Below are 25,364 nucleotides of genomic sequence, written 5' to 3'. Positions count from 1 at the left end.
AACCTTCGCCTCCCGGGTTCAAGTGATTCTCCTGCCTCAGCCTCCCAAGTAGTTGGGATTACAGGCATGCGCCATCATGCCCAGCTAATTATGTATTTTTAGTAGAGATGGGGCTTCTCCATGTTGTTGGCCAGGCTGTTCTCGAACTCCTGACCTCAGGTAATTCACCCACCTCCATCTCCCAAAGTGCTGGGATTATAGGTGCAAGCCATTGCGCACCGTGCCTGGCCAGTTACAGCTACTCTTAACAGTTGGTTAGATACCTTTCTATACCTTTTTTCTACATGCATGAAACACACTGTCACTATCAAGAGCCATGGTGCTATGCATTTTGTAGGCCCTCATGTTGTAATCTGTTATAATGTATACAGTAGGTAGATGCCCAGATTATCTGTGGTGTTGTAATATATTTACCTCTGCTTGTTTTACTTTTCCCCAAGTTTAGATATCATAGTGAAGCATTAATACATGCTTGTTTACTTGCTCTTCATCGCATTACACATTGGGTGATCTAGACAAGAATGTGAATAGGAAGGGGCCTGCTTGCAGTGAATCCCAAGCAGCCAGGCATCAGGGCTGTTGCGTGTTATGTAATAGCCAGTTTTCAGGCACACAAATGCCTCTGCAGAGTCTGTCAGTTGGACCTGATAGCAAATGAGCAAATTTAAGAAAGAGAAAAATCTGTGCTACAACTTACTTAACCTAACTCTCAACTTCCTTGCCTGCAAAATGAGAGCAAAAATAATTACATATTTCATGAAGTGCTTGTGAGGAGCAATTTAGAATATATTGAAAGTTTCCTTAAGAGGAGTCAATGAGAGCATTTGTTAAAAGCAGTATGCCAGTTTAAGGATCAGTGTTAGATCTGACAGAGCAGTAGTGGCCCCAGCACCCGAAATGGAGTCACAGAGAAGACAAATCATTGCCAAAGCTTAGTTTTCAGCTTTAGTAATGTAGAAGTGGGAGAGACATAAAATGTTTAGCTCAACTCTTTATGTTTAAATAAAATTCTGAGTGACATAGCATTTAAGACTTGTATTTGTTTTTGAAGTATTGGGGCATTTGGAAGAATTTTTTCCTTTGTTTATTTTTTTTAAATAAAATATTTTTTTCTTCCACAGGGTTAGATTTTTTCCCTTTCTTATCAGGAGACAATCAGGTATGTTATGAAAAACTTACTTTAATTGTACATTAAAAATACAGTCATGCGCCGCATAATGACATTTTTGGGTCGATGACAGCCCATGCATGCATTCCATTAGATTACAATGGAGCTGAAAATTCCCCCATCAATTAATTATAGCCACGGTAACATCACAGCACAAGGCCTTACTCACATGTTCTTGGTGATGCTGGCGTGAACAAACCTACTTTGCTGCCAGTCATGTAAAGAGATGGCACATAGAATTAGGTACAATATAACGATCATCAACAACTGTATTACTGGTTTATGCAATTACTATATTTTTTGTTGTTATTTTAGAGTGTACTTCTACTTACTTTAAGTTAGCTGTAAAACAGTATGCCATGTTATGCCAGGACAGCCTCATACATCCCCATGTTTGCCACATCTCTTGGTCGCATCATTTTTCTCTTGTTCTTGATTTAATCTTGTCTTGTTTTGTTCATCATGGCCCCTAAGCATACAAAATCCACAGCTAATGTTCCCAGTAAGAGGCCACATCAAGTGATTGACATGGAAACAAAATTAAAAATGATTAAGGATTATGAAAGTAGAAAATCAGTGATGATTATTGCTCACCAATCAGGCAGTCCCATTCTAACACAGCTACAATCTTAATGAACAAGAACAAAGTAACAGAAGCTGTTAAAGGATCTGCTTCCTTGAAGGCAACAAGTCTAACAAAAATTCAAGAAGGGCCTGTGTGGAGAAACTTGTAGTGACCTGGACTGAAGACCAGACACAGAAACATGTCCCTCTCAGCACCATAGTGATCATGGCCAAAGCAAAATGTTTGTTTACAATTTTGAAAGAAAAGGCTGGACCCAGCTACGATGTTAAATTTACTGCTAGCTCTGGATGATTTAAACGATTGAAGAATCATTATTCATTATATAATATCAAAGTGGAGAGTCTGCAAGTGCAGATGTGAAGGCAGCTGAAGAATTTTTAGAAACTCTAGATAAGCTGATTATGGAGGAAAATTACTTGCCAGACAAATCTTCAATCTGGATGAAACCTCCCTATTCTGGAAATAAATGCCTAAAAGGACTTTCATCTATAACGAAGCCAAGTCCATGCTAGGTTTCAAGGCTTTTAAGGACTATATAACAGTCTCACTTGGGGCAATGTTGCAGTCTACAAATTGAAACCCTTTGTGATCTGGCACAGTGAGAACCCCAGAGCCTTCGAGCATATCAGTAAGCACATACTGCCCGAGTACTACAGGAGCAATAAGAAGTCATGGATAACCCAGCTCTTCTTCCAGGATGTGGTCTTGGAGAAGCACTGTTTGGAGAGTAACATAGTTTTCAAGATGATGCTTATTGTTGATAATGCTTCCACACATCCCCATTTGGTTGGTGATCATCCCAGTATCAAACTGTTGTGTCTCCTTTCAGATACCACCTCTTTGATCCGACTAATGAATCAAGGCATTATAGCAGCTTTTAAGTCCTATTAAAAGATCCTGAGGAGGATCTTTGCCCAGACTACTGCTGCAACTGAAAAAAACACTGAGAAGACACCAGTGCAGTTCTGGAAGGATTACAACAGCTGTGACTGCATCAGGAAAGGTCCTTGCTTGGGCATGGAGTGGTGTCACCAAGGAGTATATGAATGACATCTAGAAGGCACTGAAGAAGTTTGTTCATGACTTCAAAGGATCTACTAAGGATAAAGAGGTTGCAAAAATCAACAAGCCTGTGGCTGAGATGGCAAACAACTTTAACCTAGATGTTGCTGAGGATGACATTGAGAAGCTCCTAGAGGCGGTTCCCAAGGAATTGACTAATGAGAAGCTGTTGGAACTGTAACAGAACACACAGCTAAAGAAGGCGCAAGAGAAAAGGAAATTGCATGAGACAAAAAAGAAACTCCAGGAAAATTCACAGTGAAGGGCTTAGCAGAAGCTTTTGCAGAACTCAACAAGCTCCTTAAGAAATTTAAAAACATGGGCCCCAACACTGAAAGGTTTTCATTAATAGAGAGGAATGTTTGTGGCGCATTATCTGCTTCCAAGCAAATCTGTGATGTAGAAAAGAACCAAGCAAAACACCATGGACATATTTCTTTTTTTTTTTTTTTTGAGACGGAGTTTCGCTCTTGTTACCCAGGCTGGAGTGCAATGGCGCGATCTCGGCTCACCGCAACCTCCGCCTCCTGGGTTCAGGCAATTCTCCTGCCTCAGCCTCCTGAGTAGCTGGGATTACAGGCACGCGCCACCATGCCCAGCTAATTTTTTGTAGTTTTTAGTAGAGACGGGGATTCACCATGTTGACCAGGATGGTCTCGATCTCTTGACCTCGTGATCCACCCGCCTTGGCCTCCCAAAGTGCTGGGATTACAAGTGTGAGCCACCGTGCCCGGCCTAACCATGGACATATTTCTGAAAAGACTGACACCTCCTTAAGAAGAGCCTTAGGCAGGTCCTTCAGTGGGTATTCCAGAAGATTGTTGTCATAGCACATGACAGCTCCATGCATGTTACTGCCCTTGAAGACCGGGTAGTGGGACAAGCCGTGCAGGTGGAAGACAGTGATATCGATGACCCCGACCTCCCCTGTGGAGGCCTAGGCTGATGTGTTCTGTGTGTCTTCGGTTTTAACAAAAAAAGCAAAAAAATACTTAGAAATATTAAAAATAGGGGGAAAAAAGTAGAATAAGGATATAAAGAAGGAAATGTTTTTGTACGCTATACAATGTATTTGTGTTTTAAATTGTTGTTACAAGAGTCAAAGTTTTAAAAATTTTAAAAGTTTATAAAGTAAAATTAGTTAGCTAACTAATTTTACTTTATTATTGAAGAAAGAAAAATATTTATTAACACATTTATTATTGAAGAAAGAAAAGTATTTTTAACATGTTTAGTGTAGCCACAGTGTCGTGTTTATGGAGGCTGCAGTAGTGTACATAATGTCCTAGGCCTTCACATTCACTTAGCACTCACTCACTGGCTCACCCAGAGCAACTTCCAGTACTGCAGGCTCCATTCATGGTAAGTGCCCTGTACAGGTGTATCATTTTTTTATCTCTTATACCATATTTTTACTTACCTTTTCTGTGTTTAGATACACACATACTTGCCGTTGTGTTAGTTGCCTACGGCATTCAGCACAGTAACATGCTGTACAGGTTTGTAGCCTGGGAGCAATAGGCCAGACCACAGAGCTTAGGTATGTAGTAGGCTGTACCACCTAAGTTCGTGTGAGCACGCTCTGTGATGCTTGCACAACCACAAAATCGCCTAACGACGCATTTCTCGAAACACATCCTTGTCGTTAAGCGACGCATGACTGTATTTAAAAGTATAATGCATAGCCAGGAGAAAGAATAAACTTCCTTGGAAAATTTAGAGTAATCATACCCATTATTGTTACGGCTTTAAAATTTAAATAAAAATTCCTAGTTTCAGTGGTGCTTGAGTATATAGTAAGAACAGTGTTGGTTTCCAGTACTGTTTTATAAAGAAACAGGGCAGTGAGTCATATTGACTGATAGATTTCTTGGCTAAGTAGCTCCTTACTAGCATGAGGGTGGACCGTCTGCTCCTCCTGCTGCTTCTGAGCTTATGCTTCTTGGGAATAGAATTGATAATTGCTTGCGATACCAATGAAAACAAAAAAACCATAAAATTTTTATTTTGTTTTTCTTCCAGTTTCAGATACCAAAATGTCTTTTCAAGATGAATGCTCTAGTCCTATAAGGCCATTTGATTTTGCAAAATGTCTTACTAAATATTTCAGAAACACTAGATACTCGATTTCAGGCTTTGTTCTGCCGAGGAAAAATGTATGAATTTAGAAGTGGCGTTAACATTTCTGTGTCTCTTGTCCCCCCCAGCATTACAACACCTCCTTGCTTGCCGCTGCAGCAGCAGCAGTTTCAGACGATCAAGACCTCCTGCACTCCTCTCGGTTTTTTCCGTACACCTCCTCACAGATGTTTCTTGATCAGTTAAGTGCAGGAGGCAGTACTTCTCTGCCAACCACCAATGGAAGCAGTAGTGGCAGTAACAGCAGCCTGGTTTCCTCCAACAGCCTAAGGGAGAGCCATAGCCACACTGTCACAAACAGGAACAGCACGGACACAGCATCCATTTTTGGCATCATACCAGACATTATTTCATTGGACTAATTCCCAGGCCCTGCTGCTCCCTTCCCCACCCCAGATCAAATGAACTTGGCAGAAAGAAGAGAACTTTGTGCTCTGTTTTACCTTACTCTGTTTAGAAAAGTATACAAGCGTGTTTTTTTCCTTTTTTTAGGGAAAAAATTAAAAGAAATGTACAGAGAACAAAACTATATTTTCAGTTTTACTTTTGTATATAAATCTAAGACTGCCTGTGTGATAAAACACTTGTTTAAAAAAAAAAAAAAAGGAAAGAAAAGAAAAAATAAGCCACCTTCACCACAAACCACCTTCAGTTCATTTTTTTCTGGATTCTGAAGATTTTTCATCATTTGTCCTATGGTTTGGGTTTTATTTTACTTCAATGGCATTATTTTATTTGCAATAACAGAAAAGGAATTGCATGTATGAAGTTTTAAATTGTGGGCTTTTCTTTGTTGTGGGGAGGGGGTGGGGGGGTAGTTTGATTTCCATTTTCTGAAAACAACAGACTTGGATTCTGTTTGTGTGTGTGTGTGTGTGCAGATTTTATCCAGCCTTAAGTTATAAAGCTCATCTGTCCCACTGCATTCCCTATGTATTTTCAGGACATGGCTCGTGGGTGTGTGTTCATTGTGTACGTCTGTATGTATTTTTCTGTCATCACTGTTCCCTCTCCTCCCGAGTGTGCATTCAGTTAATATAATCAGTTGCTTGCTTCTTTCAGAGTGCTTTGAAGGTCTTGAACTCACGTGTGAGCATCTTTATCAACTATCCCAATTGCATGTTCTCCATCACATACTCTCTCTTATTTGCTCTGTTTTAAATATCTCTAAAACCCCCTGAGAATATGTTTTAGAGATATTGGAGTAAAGCCGTCTGGGTAAGGAGTAGGCGTAGCCGACCTATGAATAATACACTTTAGTTCTTTATTCTAAATCTGGATTGCCAGTATTGTGTATTTAAACCAAGTCTGTGAATACCTGCTTTTATTGGCTACAGAGTAACAAGTTTTCATGTAAGATCTTCATACCAAAGTAGGAAGTAAAAATAGCTTAGAAAGCCCTGTCAGGTGTTTTGTGCAGCTGACAGAGGTAACGTTACATCACCTGAGAAAGAAAGATACACCGTCAGTTATCCTAAAAATAAATTGTTTGGAAAGTACAATGCACCACACTTGTCAATGTGTAGAAGTCTACTATTTGATAAACCGTCAAAATTCAAGATGTGTTTGACCGTTAGTCGTTTTTACTCTCTGGTTCTGAGTATGCCTATTTTATTAGCCTATCTACCTTGTTTATTTTTTTCTTCACCTTTTAACAAGTATGACATAGGAAAGTCAATTTTTTAGAATTCATGAATCAGTCTAATCTACTCTTATTCATCATGGAATATGTAAATATATTGAAAACTGTTTTTCAGGAGAGAAATATGGGTTGAGGGGAAGGAAAAGTGGTTCTATTTATGTTCCAAAATCCTCATCAGAGAACGTCTGATGTTCTCAGGTATGGAAAGTATTTTTTAGTTGACTGAGAATGCAGGTTTAACAGAAAAGATAAGGGGTGTAACGATTGCTGGTTTTCCAGACTGGATTTTCTTCTCACAACTGTTAATGTTCTCAGAGCTGATGAAGGACCACTTCTGTGTATAGACTTGTAGTTTTAAACCTTGCATTGGTAACAAAATGATCAACTTTAATCCAGGTAGAACTCAAGATGGCTATACTTCAGTTGTATGATAAAATTAATGGTTCACATGACTGTGTGGCATCTAAAAATGTTTTTATAGCATCTCTCTGCCACTAAATTGTTGACTTGAATTTTGGAAAAAAAAAAAGCTGGTGTTGATATGTATATGTGTGTGTGTATATATGTATTTATAAACAAGTGTGTGTGAGTAACAAGTGAGTTTCATAGTCTTCCCCTACGCATGTGTATTCCACACACAAATGGCTGAGTTATAGTCATAAAACAATTTGCAGTAAAAAAAAACAAAAACAAAAACAAAACAGATTGTCAGTTAACCAGGAAACAGTTAACGTTTTTTAATGAATCTGGTGTTACAGTGAGCAAATGTCATATTAATTTAGGCTGATTTCTAATAGTACCATAATTTGTGTCTAAATTTGGATTGGGGTAGAAATTGCTAAAATTGTGGGGATTTTTTGCTGGTTTTCATTGCACTAGGAAACACTTTTACTAATTCAGCTGCCTTAGGTAAAGTGAATAGTTTTCTTCCTGTTTTTTAATCTGTCATCGTTAGTAGACTCAAAATTCCGATCAATAACTTTGTGTATGATGCTGAATTACAAACCGTTTGAATGATCCAGTTGAAAATATATCCCTCTACTTTCTTCAGCCCAGTTGTAGAGAGGGTTAATTTCTCTCAGTGTCCCACGTTATACCAACCTAAGAGAAGAACAGGTAATAGGGAGAAATAAACATCTGTTCAGTGGGTTTTGGTCATGTCTCCACAGGAGAAGGTAACCAATCAGTTGTCTTAATTTTAGTTCATTCCACCCTGTGAGGAGTCTGTTTCCATCAGTTGTTGACTTTCCAGAATGTTGCATTAAGTAATAGTTGTCACTCTGTTGGTCTCATGGTCAATATCAATCACACTTTCATGATCTCTACTAATTACTAGTAGAGTCATGCACTATGTCTTTAACTCCTAACTTTAAAGAAAAGCACATAGTCACTTCGTCTCTTTTTTTCTTAACCCACTCTCACTCCCCAACCCATGCCAACATTTACACGCTATCTGTGGACAAATAGCAGTTCTCAGAATCTAGTCAAGTTGCCATCATCCCCCTTGCCTTGGCCGTTCATAGTAGGTATGCATATGTTTGCTTTTGTATAGTGCTTTCTGTGTGTATATATTATGTATATATATACATCTGTATGCACACATCTTTGATAAAATAGCTGTTTGACTAGCAGAGTTAAAGTGGCTTTTAATTACTTCGTGGGCATTATTGGATACATCTTTTTAAAAAAAATCCGAACCAGAACCATGCCATGCTTGGTTAATTTATTTTGAGCATTAAAATTGCTTTACTAATTTTTTAGACATTATCACAATTCTGTATCTTTACTGACTTAGGAAAGACTCACATAAGCTCTGAAAAATCTGATTGATTGGCAGATTTTCCTTTGAGTCAAGTGTCTGAAATGGAATGAAAATATATCCTAACTCTAATATGGAAAGAGCATTGTTTTTAAAACAGTTTCGATTTTAAATAAGACTTTCAAGATCTTCAGAACTTTTTAAAGCACATTTGAAATTATTTTAGTAAGAATTTTGTTTTATCAGTATATGTTGAATTCTGTTTTCTAATTAGACACAAAGCTTAGATTTCAGAAGGAGGGAGGGAAAATAGCTGGTGGTCCCAGAGTGTGCTGCTGTTAATCGCTTAACAAAGGGGAAATGTACATAACAGATAAAGTTACCGTAAATTCCATGAACTGAAACCTGTGATTCATTGCCTTAAAACTTTCTCTCTTAGAATTTCCACACCGCATGCCAAACCAGTAAAATGGCTTTTAAAAATGTATAGTAGACAATGTCAGTTTGTATAAAAGTACCAAGTGAAAATATTTATTACATGCATTGGAAAAAAAATTGTTTACCTATTGAATGTTACCTGTTTATGTAGAGCTCTTTAGATGTAATAAAAGAAAAGCCTTCAGTTAATTTGTCGTCTGTAATAACACTGCTGGGTATTCAAGGGGACAGTCCTGAGACAGGTGATAATGGTTTGTCCTTCCAAAGCACCTTTCATCCAGAGATTTCAAAGCATGACAAGTAACTTAATTTTCTTGCAGCATGCTTTGAGGTAAGTAATGAATATATAACCATCATTTCTGTTTCTTGTTAAAATATGGCTAGCTCTGTACTAAATCACAGCGTCTGTTTAGTATAAATCTGTTTGTATCTGCAGTTTGAATGCTAAGAGCACTGTGGCCTTTTTGTAAGCAACACTAGGTGCTAGAGGAACCAACTGGAATTTCAGGAGTGAGCTTGAAACCAGGACAGGAGTAGTGGAAAAGACTTTTCCTCAGGTAAGGTTTGAATCAGAACACTTCACAGGATCTTCAACTCTAGACCACTGAATCCCCTTAATTAGGAGCGGGGACTCAGTGAAGAGAAGCCCCAGGTTCTAATAGCCATTCCACACCAGCTGTGTGCTTTTGGCAAGCTATACTTCAGGTCCCTGTTAGGCAAATGAGATTCATAAAATCTGCTTTAAAACCATACTGGGACCATTCAGTGATTAAATACAGAAATAAACTTTTGACAGGATGTACCCTCATTCGTTGTAGCCAGGACTTGCTCTTCCTGACCCATCTAAATCATTGGTATCTACCTCCCATCTAATCTTTGGTAGTCCAGGTTGGCTGTGTAGGATTTACTTTCTAATGTCCATGACTGGAGCTCAAGAGGGGTGTGGGCCTAGGACCTTTGAGCTTTGCTGGAAAGTGACAGCAGTTCTCTCTGGGTACCAAGGTCTCACCAGACCTCTGGTGGATTTACCATGGAGGTAATGAAGTTTAAGCACCAGGACCCCTCACTTGCTATGGTCCTGGGAGTGGCCCCACAAATTGTGCATTTCTGTTTTTGTATTTTTTTTTTTTTTTTTTTGAGACGGAGTTTCACTCATGTTACCCAGGCTGGAGTGCAATGGCGCGATCTCAGCTCATCACAACCTCCTCCTCCTGGGTTCAGGCAATTCTCCTGCCTCAGCCTCCTGAGTAGCTGGGATTACAGGCACGCACCACCATGCCCAGCTAATTTTTTGTATTTTTAGTAGAGACGGGGTTTCACCATGTTGACCAGGATGGTCTCGATCCCTTGACCTCGTGATCCACCCGCCTCGGCCTCCCAAAGTGCTGGGATTACAGGCTTGAGCCACCGCGTCCGGCTGTTTTTGTATTCTTAAAGAAGGCAGCCAAACCTTAGAAATCTCAGACCCCACAAAACTGCTCCTGCACTGCGGACCTGGGCATCCCAGCCAGATAGATGGTCACAACCTCATGTAGGTGGCATTTGGGCCGTTTACTGCCTGTCATCCACCTTCACTTCACAAAGCTCTTCTCTGTGGCTCCTAGGAGCTCCTACTTACTCCCTTTGCAACTACACTTGGGGAAATGAGTCTCCTTCCTTGGGGCCTTGTTTGGGCCTGAAGCCACACAGCATTGTTGAGACAGTTGTGCTCACACTGTGATTCTTGTTGCTTGCAGTTTTCCCTGTGCCCAGTCCCTAGTGAAAGATTGTGTCTTGTACAACCTCCCAAAGGACACACACCTTTTTTGATTTGGTTTTCTTCTGCTTTAGCCTCTGCGGTACCACTAGACAAAGCCACAGCCTGGAGAACCCACTTTTGATGCATACAAATGTATGTATGTATGTATGTATGTATCAGATGGTTGAAAATCTTTGTCCTTGGAGCCCTGTACCCCCACCCATATTGGTGTGGCACTCCATCCCTTTTTAGGACTCTGCTGGCACTGCAAATGACCCACAGGGTTGACAAGTGTATGGGCACCTCTGAATCTCTGGCAACACCAGCCTGGCACCTTCTGGCTGTGTAACTCACTCAAGGCCACTAGAGCTATATCGACTCCCAGAAGGCCTAAGTGTTCCCACTACTGTTTTTCAGGACTATTGGACCCTGGCCATTGCCTGTTACATCCCTTTATTTCTCTCCATAAGTCCTGGGTAAGTGGCTTAAGGCTATGACCAGTGTGGGCCACTTGAGCAGACCGTCCTGGAACCTTGCTGCCTGATAACAGAGCCCAGGGGACAGCTCGAATTTCTCACAGCATTGGAAGCCCCCCTTCTCCAGCCCTGCAAGGTCAGTGAATGCAGCAGCTCACATCTGGTTCCCTTTGGTGTGGGGTGTAAAGTAGATCACTCCTGCCACCCTCAGCTGATGCTGCCTCATTGTAGCATGTGTTTTCACTCTGGACTCTGTTGATGAATGAACAGCCTGAGCTATGTCACTGTATCTGTTGAGATGGAAATGAGAATTTGTAAATGGGCCTGTGGCACTGCAAGAATTGTCATAAGGGTTTTAGCTTTTTGTTCGTTGCTGCTTTTCAGCTAGCACTGGCTTCATCTTGGAAATGTGGAAGGTGGATCTGGCCCCCAAATACACAGTAAGTCTCTTGGTAGATTGCCCTTAAGTCATTAGCTCAGTCCTTCCTCAATGGGCCCCATGAGGTAAGAAGTGGGAGTCAAGCTTGTGTGAGGGCCCTGAGGCTTTGAGGGGCAAAATGATTTGCCCAAAGTCACACAGTGGGAAGCGGAGAGCCAGGACTAGAATCCAGGCTGGACTGCAAACCGCAGGCCCCTTCCATGCTGGAAAGGGGAGGACTCGTGGTAGTTAACTAAAATCAATACAAATCTTTATTAAAGATCTGCTCCTACCATAGATGAAATCATCTATTATGGTTGCTAGTTATTCTCTGCTACAGTTGGGTAACATCTTGCTGCTGTGTTTGCCATCTCCCCCAGATGAAAAGAAGACTTTTTTTAAGACGGAATCTCACACTTTTGCCCAGACTGGAGCGCAGTGATGCGATCTCAGCTCACTGCAACCTCCGCCTCCCAGGTTCAAAGCAATTCTCCTGCCTCAGCGTCCGGAGCAGCTGGGACTACAGGCACACGCCACCACGCCCAGCCAATTTTTGTATGTTTAGTAGAGACAGGGTTTCACCATGTTGCTCAGGCTGGTCTCAAACTCCTGACCTCATGATCCACCTGCCTCGGCCTCCCAAAGTGATGGGATTACAGGAGTGAGCCACCGTGCCTGGCCCAACAGTTTTCTTTTTAAAAATGAATCGCTCCAAGTTTTCAGGTCCAGGGGAGGCACTTGCGTTCTCCTTCAGTAGTCCTGTGTAGGAAGGGTGATCTTGTGGATGAATTCATCATACTTCACTTTGCCATTAGGTTCGATATCTGCTTCCCTGAAAAGATCATCCACTGCAAAAAATCACATTAATTTTTCAGTTTGGCTTTAATGCTCCATTATAAAAAAGTTGAGTTCTTTGGGGACTGGGGCTCCCCTGAGGTCTTTCTTGAGTGTCCAGTTAACTACTCCCATAGACCAGGAAGTAAATCTGAACAGAAAGGGACAACCTACCCCTGCCCTCCTAAGCCACTGATAACATTTTGAGCCCATCAGGCTTTCTGCAGGGGCAGGGAGTAGGGAGGTGTACTGGTAAGGATTCGGTCACTGATGCCACTCTGTGCTTTTATTTTTATTTTTTTCATGAAAATATGACCTCTGTGCCTGGATTTCTAGAAACCTTTGGCCTGGAGTTTTTTACCTTCCACAGCTCAGCTTCCAGGCAGAGCGGACGTCCTCCGCAGCCCCAGGCTTCGGCCTGCCCCTCACTTGCCTGCCTTCCCCCCAAGCCAGTGCTCTTCACCACCCCAAGAGAGGACTTAGTGACAAGCAGTGTCTGCTACCATCACCTCTAAAAAAAGTGTGTTTGGGGAATGGGGGTATTATGAGAGAAAAATAAATCCAACTGTGTGGAGAGCTCACAGCATACAAAACTGCCATTGTTCTCCCTCGCTCCAAAAAAAAAAAAATCAGTTCATTTGCCTGTTTCTTCTGGTTCTGGATTCCTGGGGTAAAATACTAGCTTGTCCCAGGCATTAGCAAGAGCTGTTTCAGCTTGTCTTCCCCACAGCAGCCTCTTGGGGCCAATGTACCCTGGCTCTTCAGCCCAGCCTCATCCTTCTGCAGAAGAAGTCTCACTGCTGTGTCAGCTTCCCAGGTCTGGACGCTCTCCACACACCTCCAGGCAGTGAGAAAAAATCCCGCGATTCTCTGCTTGACCGTCCTTCTCAAAAGTATAATTACCCATGCCTTGTGCCTAAGCCGACAGTAGTTCTGAGTATTGGGAGAATGTCGAGGGCACTGTAACTCATCTCATTCTGTGGAGAAGCGTCTACAATCAGCCAGCTGGTTAAAACCCTCCCAGGGGACGGGCCAACAACATCAGCTCCAAGGCCAGTCACTGCAGCCTCTTCCCACGTGGGCGAGAGACAGGACTTATCCAGGTGCCGAGTCTGAGGACACCTGAGTAGAATAAGCCTCTCACTCCGTCTCACTTTAAAGACCCATAAAAAGCCAAAGTGCTGAAGTCAGCCCGTCCCAGGCGTCAGGAAGAGAAGGCTTCAATTGCAGCCTTCTCCGGCCGTTCCAAGGATGCTTTTTAATCAAACTGAACATTGTCTTTCAATCGTCCAGAAAAAGGATTCCTGCCGCTGGTATCATCCTTCCTGTCTCCTGTGGCAAGTGGAAGGGAACTCGGTGTCCCTGCTGGTCTGGAACACATGGTTTCTGCGAAACCTTCCTCTGCTGGTTATGGGAGATGTATGTAGTCTGAGTCCACGGTGTTGCTTTAGGTGGAGATTATTAGCCCACAGAAATAAGGCAGGCATGCTTCCTCTGCTCACTCCACCTGCTGCCTAGAGGGCCGGGCAGAGTCCTAGGGGGATCATGGGAGGGAAGGATGGCCCATGTCTTCCCTGTCCATGTAAATGAAAACAGCCACGAGAGGTGAGCCTAGAAAAGCAGGGTACGGAGACCCAGCCTGCTGTCAGGTGACTGTTTATATATATATGTATTTATTTTTGAAGACAAAGTCTTGCTCTGTCGCCCAGGCTGGAATGTAGTGACACAAGATCAGTTCACTGCAGCCTCCACCTGCCGTGTTCAAGCAATCCTCCTGCCTCGGCCTCCCAAGTAGCGACTACAGGTATGCACCACCACGCCCAGCTCATTTTTGCATGTCAGGCCGTTTTTAAACTATGCTGTGCCTTAGTGGTGTCAGCTAAAATCTGTGCACACTGATTTGTAGAGTGGTAGCCGGGAGTGACCTGAGGGGTCACCTACTGCACCCTCATTTCCAGCAAGGGAAGTGAGGTGAGAGAGGGGTTAGGAAACTCACCTGAGGTCTCCCAACACTCAGGAGTCCAACCACCGCCTCAAACCACTCCTGCAGTGGTTTATTGTGATTTGACCAGAGATGAAAGTCTGTCATTTTGAAGCCTCTTTTCAGCACCTACTTGTGGCCAAGCCCAGCTCTCCTGTCTCAACCACAGGCAAGCAGGGAAGCTTAACTAGAAAGCCCAGGCTCCGGGGTCAGGGGCCCTCGCCTCAGGCAGAGCAGGCTGGCTGCTGCCAGTTAGGCAGAAGGGTGTGCAGGCTGGAAGAACAAAGGCTGCACAAGGCCCAGCGTGGGGATCCCCTTGACGGTGGACAAAGGGCTTTCCTAGAAGACCCCAGGCCTGTCCTGCTCTGAGGCAGGAAGGCCTGCTGGGCTGCAGGAAGGTGCAAAGCAAAGACCCCTTTTCATGGGGCTCTGGGACCAGGAGCCCCACCTGTCTTTGCAGTTCTCCAACTGTCCGGGCAAAGTTCCCCATGGAGCCCCCTTCTGGAAGAGCTTAGAGCAGCCTGAGTCTGGAGGAAAGGGAGCAAAGTAACACCTCAATTTGGAAACTCAACCTCAGCAGCAACTTGGGAGAATGCTGTGATGGGAGGAGGGGCAGGGACGTCTAGGCCTGCCTTCGCCCCTGGCGCTGCTGCTGGGGAGCTGCTCACTCCCCCTGCTGCTTTATCAGTAAGAGGCAGCATTGTGCTCCCAGGGGTCTTATGCACTAGATGAAGCCCCACAGTGAGAGCTTGAACACAGTGGGAGGCTGGACTGTCTGCTCCAGCTGCCCTGCCCTGTGGGGTCCCAGCTGGGTTTCCTCCAGGATGCCCCTTCACCCTGCACCCCTCCAGGCCCTCTGGTTGTTCCCCTGGCTCCAGTCCAGCACCCACCTAGCATGGCATCTGTTTACAGTCTCCTGTGTGTGCAGCAGCGGAGGTGGTCTGCACAACCCTGGTGGTGCCCTCCTCCCAACCCCCTAATCCCCTCCGACTGTTGGGAAACAGGCCCCAGGCTGTTACCTTCCTTGTGGGTGAGCTTCTCCCCCAGCCTCATGAGTTTTGACCGCAGTTCGGATGCCATGATGTAACCTTTCTTCTCCTTGTCTGCCATCAACATGGCTAGAAGAATTTCTTTCTTTGGGTCCTCTTGTTTTATTTGCATGTGCATAATGGTCAGGAAAGTGGAGAAATCCAGCTCTCCATTTCCATCTAGGAAACCCGCAAACACAGAAGAGTGAGCAGAGGGAAAGGCTCTTGGGAAGCCAGCTGGCCTCCTGTGGGACCCGCACAGCAGGTTCAAGGGCCCCTGACCAGGGAGCAGCAGGATGTGGCAAGGAGTGGTCACAGTGAAGAGGATGCAGCCCCTCCCACCGACTTCCTACCACGGGCCCCTCACCGGGCTGGACATTCTTCATTTCAGCAACGTCCTCTGTGACAATGCTTATCGTCGCCCCAAAGTTCAGAGTGCAGGGTCCCATCCACAGATGGAGCACTGGGCTCCTCTACTCCCTTCTAGTGCCTCCCTCCTGCCCTGAACTGCAGGGAAACAGGTCCCTGTGTCATCCGCTCCACCTTCAGCAACCACCACAGCACAACTACCGGGATGGGTCAGTGGCCCCACTTGGGCCTCAAGCCTCGGTCCCAGGCTGGGCTGCTCACCTGCCTCCCCTCACTGCAGCCTCCACCCAAGCCCCTCCTTCACGAGCCCTGGCCTGGATGTCACTGCAGGAAATCAAAACTTCCCCCACTACTACTTCCTGTTTGTTTAGGAGAGACAGAAATCAAGGAAACCACCACCCCTTTGGAGCTGGACCTGGGAGATCTCAGGTATCAGACCTCTGAGCACCCCATCGCCAGGCTGCAAGCCTTCACAGGCTCGCCTGGGCCCAGCATGGCCTGCCCCAGGGCGGGCTCCCAGCGCCACTGCAGGTATTCTCTAGTGGGGCCTCTGGTAACCCTGGTAGATGGCAGTGACCCCCCTGAGATGAGGAAGCTGGGGCCTGAGACTGAACATTGGCCTTTGGGCTCTGGTTCAAGTGCTCTTCCCAGGGGACCTCCCTTCCCCGGGGCCAGTCCCTCCTTCCTGAGTGTCCAGCCCCCAATGCAAACAGCTACCCCAGCCTCTGAAACAACTCCTTATTTTCTTAGAAAAAACATGACAAAACATAAAACTTGTCTCTGATTATGAAAAGCTGTATATGTTCTCATTGGTGAAAATACAGGAAACAAGCCGGGCGCAGTGGCTCATGCCTGTAACCCCAGCACTTTGAGGCGGATCACCTGAGGTCAGGAGTTCGAGACCAGCCTGGCCAACATGGCAAAACCCCGTCTCTACTAAAAATACAAAAATTAGCCAGGCGTGGTGGTGGGCGCCTGTAATCCCAGCTACTTGGGAGGCTGAGGTAGGAGAATCACTTGAACCTGGGAGGCAGAATTCGTGGTGAGCTGAGATCGCACCGTTGCTCTGCAGCCTGGGCAACAGAGCGAGACCCTCTCAAAAAAAAAAAAAGTGGGGTTAGGAGAGTGCCTACTTCATCGGGTTCTGGGAGCTAAGCACATGGCAAATATTCAACAAAAGGAAATGTTTCTATGAAAACAACATTGGGATCACTGTCAGCGCAGTTTTGCCTGGGTTTGATAAGTCTATTAGAATTCCTAGATCCTGAGGTCTGTGAGATGTCACTGGTTGCGAGGAGGATTCCAGAAAGCCCAAGTGAGCTGCAGTGCTCCTGGTCTGGGGCTGCCACAGCTGGGTCCCCAGGAGGCCTCCCTGCCACCTGCCCCTCACACTCAGCTGTCCACACCTCTACTGTCTGTACCCACCCGCCGGCCCCTCCCCCCTCCCCGTTGTTCCCCCACCACTCACCTATCCCGTGGGTGTGCAGGTGGCGCTGCACCTCCCCTGGTGTCGGGCTGGCCCCCAGGCACCTCATGGCCACCATGAGGTCGGCGGCTTTTATCTTCCCCCTCTGCTGCTTGTCATACAGGGAGAAGCATTCCTTGTATTCTGCACACAGCCCAGAGGGAGGGTCAGCAGCGTCTGGTCACTCTCTGCCCACGCCAACCTCCCCGTCCTTGGGTCTCTTCTCTCTCTTTTCTCTTCCCCTTCCTTTTGCCCGTTCCCTCCATCCCTCTCTCCCCTCCCCTCCCAAGGGTGCTAGACATAGCAAATGAAAATACAGGACTCCCAGGTTAAACTGAATTCAGATCATCACTGGGTACATTTTATTGTGTGTCCCAAATTTTGCATAGGGACATATACTTCCACTGGAAAAGTATTTGTTGTGTGTCTGAAATTCTAATTTAACTGGGTGTCCTGTGTTTTATCTGGCTCCCTGTCCCCTCCTCCCTACCCGCTCTCTCCCTTCTCCCTCCTCCTCCCTGCCAACCCACAGGACTAGAACTCCCAGGACAGTGCCCCTCCATGGCCCATGGGAGAGAGCAAGAATCCACAGCAGGACGTCCAGACCCCCAGGGGACCTCTGCAAACACAACTTTTCTGGACAATGGGAATAATAAAGGCTCAGGATTACTGTGAGGGCCAGAAATCCAGGAGGCCCAGCAGAGAGTGGTGATCTTATCACTGTCACCATTGCAGCTTGGGCATTTCTGAGCCTGCTGCCCCTGCCCTGGCTTCCAGGCTGTTGACTCTCAAGCTGTCCCTGGACTCGGGCCCTGACCCTGTTCTTAGAGACTTCAAGGGGTCCTGCTGAGAAGTTCTCCCAGGGACTGAAGCCCTTTCTTCCTCAGTAGGTGGTGGAGGTGGAAGGCAGCTAGAGCCAAGGGCTCCCGGCCTGACATAGCTATCCCACAAGCTCTGGCCATGGGAGGCTCAGGAAGGTCAGCTGAGAGTTCAGGAAAAGTCCCTGGACCCCACTGACTGAGCATCTGATTTGGGGGTAGGTGGGGCTGCCATCAGGACAGGGAGATTCTTGTTCAACTCAGACTAGGCACCCGGGCCTGCGGTTGGAGCCGTGGGAACCCAGTGGCCCCACGCTGGCTCTCCCAGCCTGGGGCTCAGGGCTCTGTTCTGTCTCCTGCTTCTCACGCCACCCAGGTATGTCCTTAGAGGCCTGGACATCAGCCCCTTAGCTGATGTCAGCAACAATGACAGTTTGCATTGCTGAGCACTCCACCCTCAGGGCCTCGCTTCATCCCCACAACCTGCCGTGAACCCCCTCTTATTCCTATGTGCACACAGGGCATTGAACACTGAGAGCCTGGCTGTGGGCACCCAGGCTCCCGAAGGGCAGCTCTGCCCACCAGACCACACTGCCTTCCCCTCCAGGGCAGACAGCACTGCGTGCAGCAGGGTGAAGGAGGATGCAGAAGGACCCCCCCACCCACAGATTCCCAGCCCAGACCAGAGGTCCCTTCATATTCCCTCATTAAGGCACTCAGGCCTCCCTGGTAGCTTTTCATGTCTAGGATTTCAGGGGGGGCCACTAAAGACAGGCAGATTGCCATGTACCATTTAGAGACACATTCGCGGCCTTTGTGGAGAGACTGAGAGGAAAACTCCAGCCCCACCTACCTGCCCTTTCAGAACTTTCCAGAGCCTGAGCTTCTGAAGGGGCAAACCAAAGACAGGACCAGGTGGCGGTGGCTGAAGAGGCCCAGGGGAAGCAGGGCCAGAGCCTGGCCAAAGACCCCAGCTTTTGTTCCCACAAAACCCAATTGCCTGTAAGAGGGCTCAGTGCCAGAGGGGACAATGCCATCTCACATCAGGGGAACCGAGAGAGAGGGCTGCCCCAAGCACAGAGCTTAACCTTCGCACCGCAGGGGATGCTCCTGGGGACCTCTCAGGGCCACCCTCACCTTGTCTTTCTGTCTGGGTTTGCCCCCAGGTGAGGGTAGGTTCAAGGCCCGCCGCTGTCCCTGCCTGATCTGTGCTGGAAGCTGCTCATCGCACCCTTGGGGGCCAGAATTAGCCTGGCTGTGCAGATGGGTGCACTGCACCCCTCCCTGACGAGCTCTGTCAGTCACTGGGGCCTATGACAGGTCCTTGCCACCAGCAGGGCCAGGGCTCAAATAGAGGCCCGCCTCCTAACAAAGCTTCACATCAAATAGGTGCCATCTCCCTGCCTCAGATGCCTCTAAAGAGCTGGAAGGCAAGATCTGAACCAGGAATTACTACACTAGAACAAGACAACACGGTGCTGGAGACCCAGCTGGGCTTCCTGCTGGCTCCTTCCTCCACCCCCTCTCCACTCTCCCCCCACCTCCCTCTCTCCTTCCTTTTTCTCCTGCCAGGTTACCCTTTAACACACTAGCGAATCTATTTCACTGTTTTCCTTTGCGTCCTCCCCTCCCTTGACGGTGACCCCCTCCTGTGAGGAAGGGATTTTGTCTTTGTGTTCACTGTTGTATCTCTAGTGCCCAGAACAGGGCTGGCACAAAGAAAGGACACAAACATTTGTTGAATGAAAGGATTAATTGGGTTAAATGAATTGGATTAAAAATCCCCTTTAAGTCTTCTCTTTGAAAATGCAAATGCCAGCCCAGCGGGGTCATGCCTGTAATCCCAGCATTCTGGGAGGCCGAGGCGGGCGGATCACGAGGTCAAGAGATGGAGACCATCCTGGCCAACATGGTGAAACCCTGTCTCTACTAAAAATACAAAAAATTAGCAAGGTGTGGTGGCTCGTGCCTGTAGTCCCAGCTACTCGGGAGGCTGAGGCAGAAGAATTGCTTGAACCCGGGAGGCAGAGACTGCAGTGAGCCGAGGTCGTGCCACTGCACTCCAGCCTGGAGACTGAGTGAGACTCCATTGCCTAGGATAACACCAGCTGTGCTAGATAGTTTAACAACCTGCTCTAATCACGTATGTACTTGTGTACTCTGCACTGTACAAAGCGTGTAGCACACAATTTACAAATAATAAGGAAATGTGCACTATTCTTTTTTTTTTTTTTTTTTTGAGACGGAGTTTCGCTCTTGTTACCCAGGCTGGAGTGCAATGGCGCGATCTCTGCTCACCGCAACCTCCGCCTCCTGGGTTCAGGCGATTCTCCTGCCTCAGCCTCCTGAGTAGCTGGGATTACAGGCACACGCCACCATACCCAGCTGAATTTTTGTATTTTTTTAGTAGAGACGGGGTTTCACCATGTTGACCAGGATAGTCTCGATCTCTTGACCTCGTGATCCACCCGCCTCGGCCTCCCAAAGTGCTGGGATTACAGGCGTGAGCCACCGCGCCTGGCCCACTATTCTTTATTATAAATTCCATCCAGGGCTGGGCGCAGTGGCTCATGCCTGTAATCCCAGCACTTTGGGAGGTTGAGGCAGGAGTATCACTTGGGCCCAGGAGTACGAAAGCAAACCGGACAATAGAGCCAGACCTCATGCCTGCAAAATATTTTAAAATATTTTGTGTGTGGTGGCGCATGCCTGTAGTCCCAGCTACTCAGGAGACAAGTGGGAGAATCCCCTGAGTCTGGGAGGTGAAGGTTGCAATCAGTAGGGATCATGCCATGCACAGAGCAAGACTCCATCTCAAATAAATAAATAAATTCCATCTAGCAACTTAATTACCACAAAGGAGTTTTGTCACCTCTTTTTTTTTTTTGAGACAGAGTTTCACTCTTGTTGTCCAGGCTAATGTGATGGCACGATTTCAGCTCACTGCAACCTCCACCTCCCAGGTTCAAGTGATTTTCCTGCCTCAGCCTCCCAAGTAGCTGATACTACAGGTACGCACCACTATACCGGGCTAATTTGTTGTCGTCGTTGTTGAGACAGTCATGCTTTTGTCACCCAGACTACGGTGGTGCAATCTCAGCTCACTGCAACCTCCTTCTCCCAGGTACAAGTGATTCTCCTGCCTCAGCCTCCTGAGTAGCTGGGATTACACTACCACCACGCCCAGCTAATTTTTGTATTTTTAGTAGAGACAGGGTTTCACCATGTTGGTCAGGCTGGTCTTGAACTGACCGCGGGTGATCCAACCGCCTTGGCCTCCCAAAGTGTTAGGATTACAGGCGTGAGCCAATGTGCCGGCCAGTTTTGTATTTTTAGTAGAAACAGTGTTTCACTGTGTTGGCCAGGTTGGTTTAAAACCCCTGACCTCAGGTGATCCACCTGCCTTGGCCTCGCAAAGTTCTGGGATTACAGATGTGAGCCACCACACCCGGCCCAAGTTTTGCCAACTCTTAGATCCACTGCCAAGCTATGGTTTTGATTCAACCATGGTGTGACAGATGAAGCTGCATGCCAATGAGTGCAATTCTTTTTCCAATGAATGAATGGTCATTAAAGCTAATGTGATCCACTGTTAAACTATTTCTCACCCTTCTACCAAATACATTCATTAAATTGAAACTTCTTTCAAATCTCCAGCTCCGTGGATCACAATAGGGCTTTTTCTCTTTTTGTATAGATAGATGTAGGGATTGAAACATTGTTTGATCCTACATTATTTAGTAATGGCTGGTTTTAACATCCTGCATGCAAGGTTTCTAAAAATACGGCTCTTGCTAGCTGCAGTGAGGCAGCCCCACCCGACATGTGGGTGACACCCGGCTGTGCCCAGCCCAGTGTTCAGCACGCAACTGACATTATCCCCCTCTGTCCCTAGCTCATAGCAGCCTGGTGACGTGGTGGATCCCTGCTTCACAGGTGAGAAAACAGGCTCACGGGTGATCAGGCCTCAGGGCTGCTGCCTCCAGAGCCCCTGTCTTCCCACTTCACCAGGTCACCCCGTCCAATCTTCCACACATTCATTTAACATTGGCGGCCACTTTCTTGGTGTCAGATACTGGGATGCAAAGAGAAATTACCTTCTTCCCGTCTAGGAGCTTTGGCTGTCCCAGGAGGGAGGGTCAGTGAGCCTCAAAACCAGGCATGGGTGGAAGGATGCTGAGGCTGAGAGCTGGACTCCAGCCCTCAGTCCGCTGTTCAGTATCACCTTTACATCTGGGCAAGAGGGTGCTGCCCCAGGCCCTGTGTTTTAAAAGCCCCTGCTCCTGCCCTGGCCCTCCTCTTGGGATAAAGCGTTCCAAGGGTCTACGTGGAGGTGCTGCTTGGAGCTCACAATTCCTGCCCTTCTAGACCAAGCTCGGAATACTCAGAACTCTGGAACCCTGGCCCAGGAAACCCTAACCCCACTTGGCTGGGCTCTCAGGCCCCTGCCCTGGATCACAGGGTGCCTCTAATTGTATCTGCAGTCCCAGCGAAGGACTCATTGAGAAGGCAACGTTTCACCAGGGACCTGCAGGAATGGGGATTCCTAGGGGGCCTTTCAGCCCACTGATGTCCACTCTTGGGACGAGTTCAGGGTCACATCCTCAAGGAGCAGGTGCAGGGGGCTGCAGCCGTGAGGCTCCCCCGTCCAGGTCTGGGCCCTAGAGTTCTTTGTAACCCAACTCTTTGCTCTTGACCTTGTGGAAACAGAACTCTGCACGGTGTGAAACTGAAGCCTGGTCAGGGGCTGGCAGAGTAGGGGACCCAGGGAATAAGGTGTTCATGCCCAAACCAGCCTTGGTGCCAGGGCAGAGGGGCTCAGTGGACCCCCCATTTTACAGATAAGGAGACTGAGGCCAGAGAGATGCGTCCTGCTGGAGAGTGCAGACCTGGCCTCTGTGCTCTGTCTCAACTACAAAGCCTCTCCTCCTTCCCTGTCAGCCAGAGTTTTTTTTTTTTTGAGATGGAGTCTTGCTGTGTCACCCAGGCAGGAGTGCAGTGGCATCATCTCCACTCACTGCAACCTCCGCCTCCCAGATTCAAGCGATTCTCCTTCCTGCCTCAGCCTCCCGAGTAGCTGGGATTACAGGCACATGCCACCATGCCTGACTAATTTTTGTATTTTTAGTAGAGACGGGGTTTCGCCATGTTGGTCAGGCTGGCCTTGAGCTCCTGACTTTGTGATCCGCCTGCCTCTGCCTCCCAAAGTGTTGGGATTACAGGTGTGAGCCTTAGCCATACCTTTAACGGTCTCTCTCCATCCCCAGTTCCCTCAGTCCCCAAATCCAACTGGTCAGGTTCTGGAGGGACACCTAGTGAGCTCTGTGTTGACACCCTGGCTTGTAAATCACTCTGACAAGTATAAAGCCATATTTCTATTTTGAAGGCTTACCCCTGACCCCTACCCCACCGACGGCAGCCTCCCTGCAGCTCTCGACCCCGTGGGTGGGCCCAGCTCTCCCCCAGCCACCTTCCCTCCCACCATGAAAACATAGGCAGAACAAATTGCCTAATGAGACCCATATTTTGCTGAGTTGCTAATTAAAGAACAAACCTAACCTACCGTTAATTTGGTCTTGGGAAAGAAACTTGGCCTGCAGCAGAGAAAGGAAAACAGTTGTCAGGGGAGGGCTCCATCTGAGGCTCAGGCCCCCCGCCCTGGCCAGGCGGACACAGACCCTCACTCACCATCCTGGGGCCCCGGCTGCCACCCGTGGGCTTGCTGCTCCCAGAACCGAGTTCTCAGTTCCCTTTCCTCCAGCCTCAAGTCTAAAGTCTGCCAAGCTGGGTGGAGGCCCGGGTAATAAATGCTCGGCTGCTATGGAGACTGGGCCCCACGCCATCAGGGTCAGGTTCCAGCTTCCTGAGCACGGCCAATGCCCCGCCACCTGGTCGGGTTGGAGTTTTGAGGAAATGGGGCTGCAGAAGGCACTCCCTGGGCTCGGGGTCTCTTCCCCCAGAAGCCAAAGCAAAGGGACAAATGCCAGTGTTTCTTCCTGGGAGCCCTGGACTCCAGGAAGGGGTCAGGGAAACTCAGAGAGGGGGCCCTTGGCCCTCTCTCTCTCTCTCTCTCCTGGGACTCAGCAGGGACGCCATCAAGCTGCTGCTGGAGTAGGGCACTTTACAGCCTTGTCGTATGGAAGGCTCCTCACCCACCATCTTGGAGGAGGAAGGGAACCCTTCCAATTCGGCCCAACTCAGAGATGGGCGGCGGGGCCCGCAGGCGGGGGGGTCGGTATTGCAGGGAACACAGGCTTCCGTGCTCTCAGGCTGGCATTCAGTCCTCCCCTCTGCTGACTTGCTGAGTGACTGGCCAGTCATTCTGTCTGTGCCTCAGTTTCCTCACCCGCTGAATTACAGAGCTGTTGGCAGAGTCAAGTGGCCGGTGCACAGCCGGTTCCCAGCCTGTGTCAGTTGCAGGGAATTTAAGGGTGGGGTAGGGGCCTAGGCTGAGTCTCCGGCCCCACCGCAGGCTTCTCAGGGGCTTGGGGTGAGGCCTCTTAGTGCCGGTTACCCTGGCCAGGAAGGCTGCCCCTTTTTTCCTTTCCTTCCTCTCCCCATCCTTAGCCCCTACCCCTTCCACAGAAGCTGCTGAGGCTCCCAAGCCTTTTGGGGTTCATGCCACTCCCCTCCCCCACATAGGAGGAAATGCGGGCAGGTTTCGAGGCTCCCCTGGGTTCTTCCCCTTGAGATCCCATTTCTCTGGAGCATGAGGCCTTTGTCCACAGCTGAAGTCAATGGGGCTCTACACCCAGGGTCCGGCTCACAAGTAGCAGGTGTGGCCGCACGGGTGTGCCCTACAATAGGCCCCCAGCCCAGGTGCGAGTGGGTGCTGGCCAGGGGCTGCACTGCCCAGAGGAAGAGGGGTGTCGTGCCACTTTCACACAGGCACATGGACAAGCTGGGATGCCTGGGCTCCATTCTCGCTTCCCTGCTCCTTTCCTGACCGCCTCCATGTGGAAAGTGTGCTTTTCGGCCTGGCGTGGTGGCTCACGCCTGTAATCCCAGCACTTTGGGAGGCTGAGGCAGATGGATCACGAGGTCAGGCATTCAAGACCAGCGTGGCCAGCATGGTGAAACCCCACCTCTACTAAAAATACAAATAAAATCCCCTGGGCATGGTGGCACACACCTGTAATCCCAGCTGCTCGGGAGGCTGAGGCAAGAGAATCGCTTGAACCCGGGAGGCAGAGGTTGCAGTGAGCTGAGATCGTGCCACTGCACTCCAGCCTGGGCAACAGAGCGAAAAAAATTAAAACAGTAAAAACTAAAAAAAAAAAAAGTGCTTTTTTCCCCAAATCATGTCCCCCGAGTCACCTCTTCACACCTGTTTCTAGACCCAGAGAATTTTGGCTGGGGACTCAACTCCTCCCTGTCAGAGTTTGAGTCACCCCCACCCACCAACCCCAGGACAGGGCTGAGAAGAGGGAAGCCACTGCTTTA

The 25,364-nt window shown here is 47.7% G+C and overlaps 2 protein-coding genes across 2 annotated transcripts in view; one reads left to right on the top strand and one right to left on the bottom strand.

The window, feature by feature from the left end:
* PIAS1 (protein inhibitor of activated STAT 1) overlaps positions 1-8,983 on the top strand; it is a 140,480-nt gene extending 131,497 nt beyond the window's left edge. Inside the window, exons 13-14 of the mRNA XM_017513592.1 lie at positions 1,122-1,159; positions 5,024-8,983. Of these exons, the coding sequence (XP_017369081.1) occupies positions 1,122-1,159; positions 5,024-5,317 (332 nt within the window). The 3' untranslated portion in view covers positions 5,318-8,983. The remainder of the gene's footprint in view (positions 1-1,121; positions 1,160-5,023) is intronic.
* A 3,050-nt stretch (positions 8,984-12,033) lies between these two features.
* On the bottom strand, positions 12,034-23,779 carry CALML4 (calmodulin like 4). The gene is given in 6 exon segments (XM_017513595.2): positions 12,034-12,274; positions 15,261-15,449; positions 17,107-17,247; positions 23,485-23,515; positions 23,610-23,657; positions 23,660-23,779. Coding segments are annotated over 6 exon segments (612 nt in total). The 5' UTR covers positions 23,765-23,779; the 3' UTR covers positions 12,034-12,176.
* Between the last annotated feature and the right edge of the window lie 1,585 nt (positions 23,780-25,364).

Source organism: Cebus imitator, unplaced genomic scaffold (assembly GCF_001604975.1).
Source record: "Cebus imitator isolate Cc_AM_T3 unplaced genomic scaffold, Cebus_imitator-1.0 Scaffold496, whole genome shotgun sequence".
NCBI classification, from domain to species: Eukaryota; Metazoa; Chordata; class Mammalia; order Primates; family Cebidae; genus Cebus; species Cebus imitator.
The sequence above is the reverse complement of the archived record's forward strand: the minus strand, read 5'-3'. Positions and strand labels throughout refer to the sequence as shown.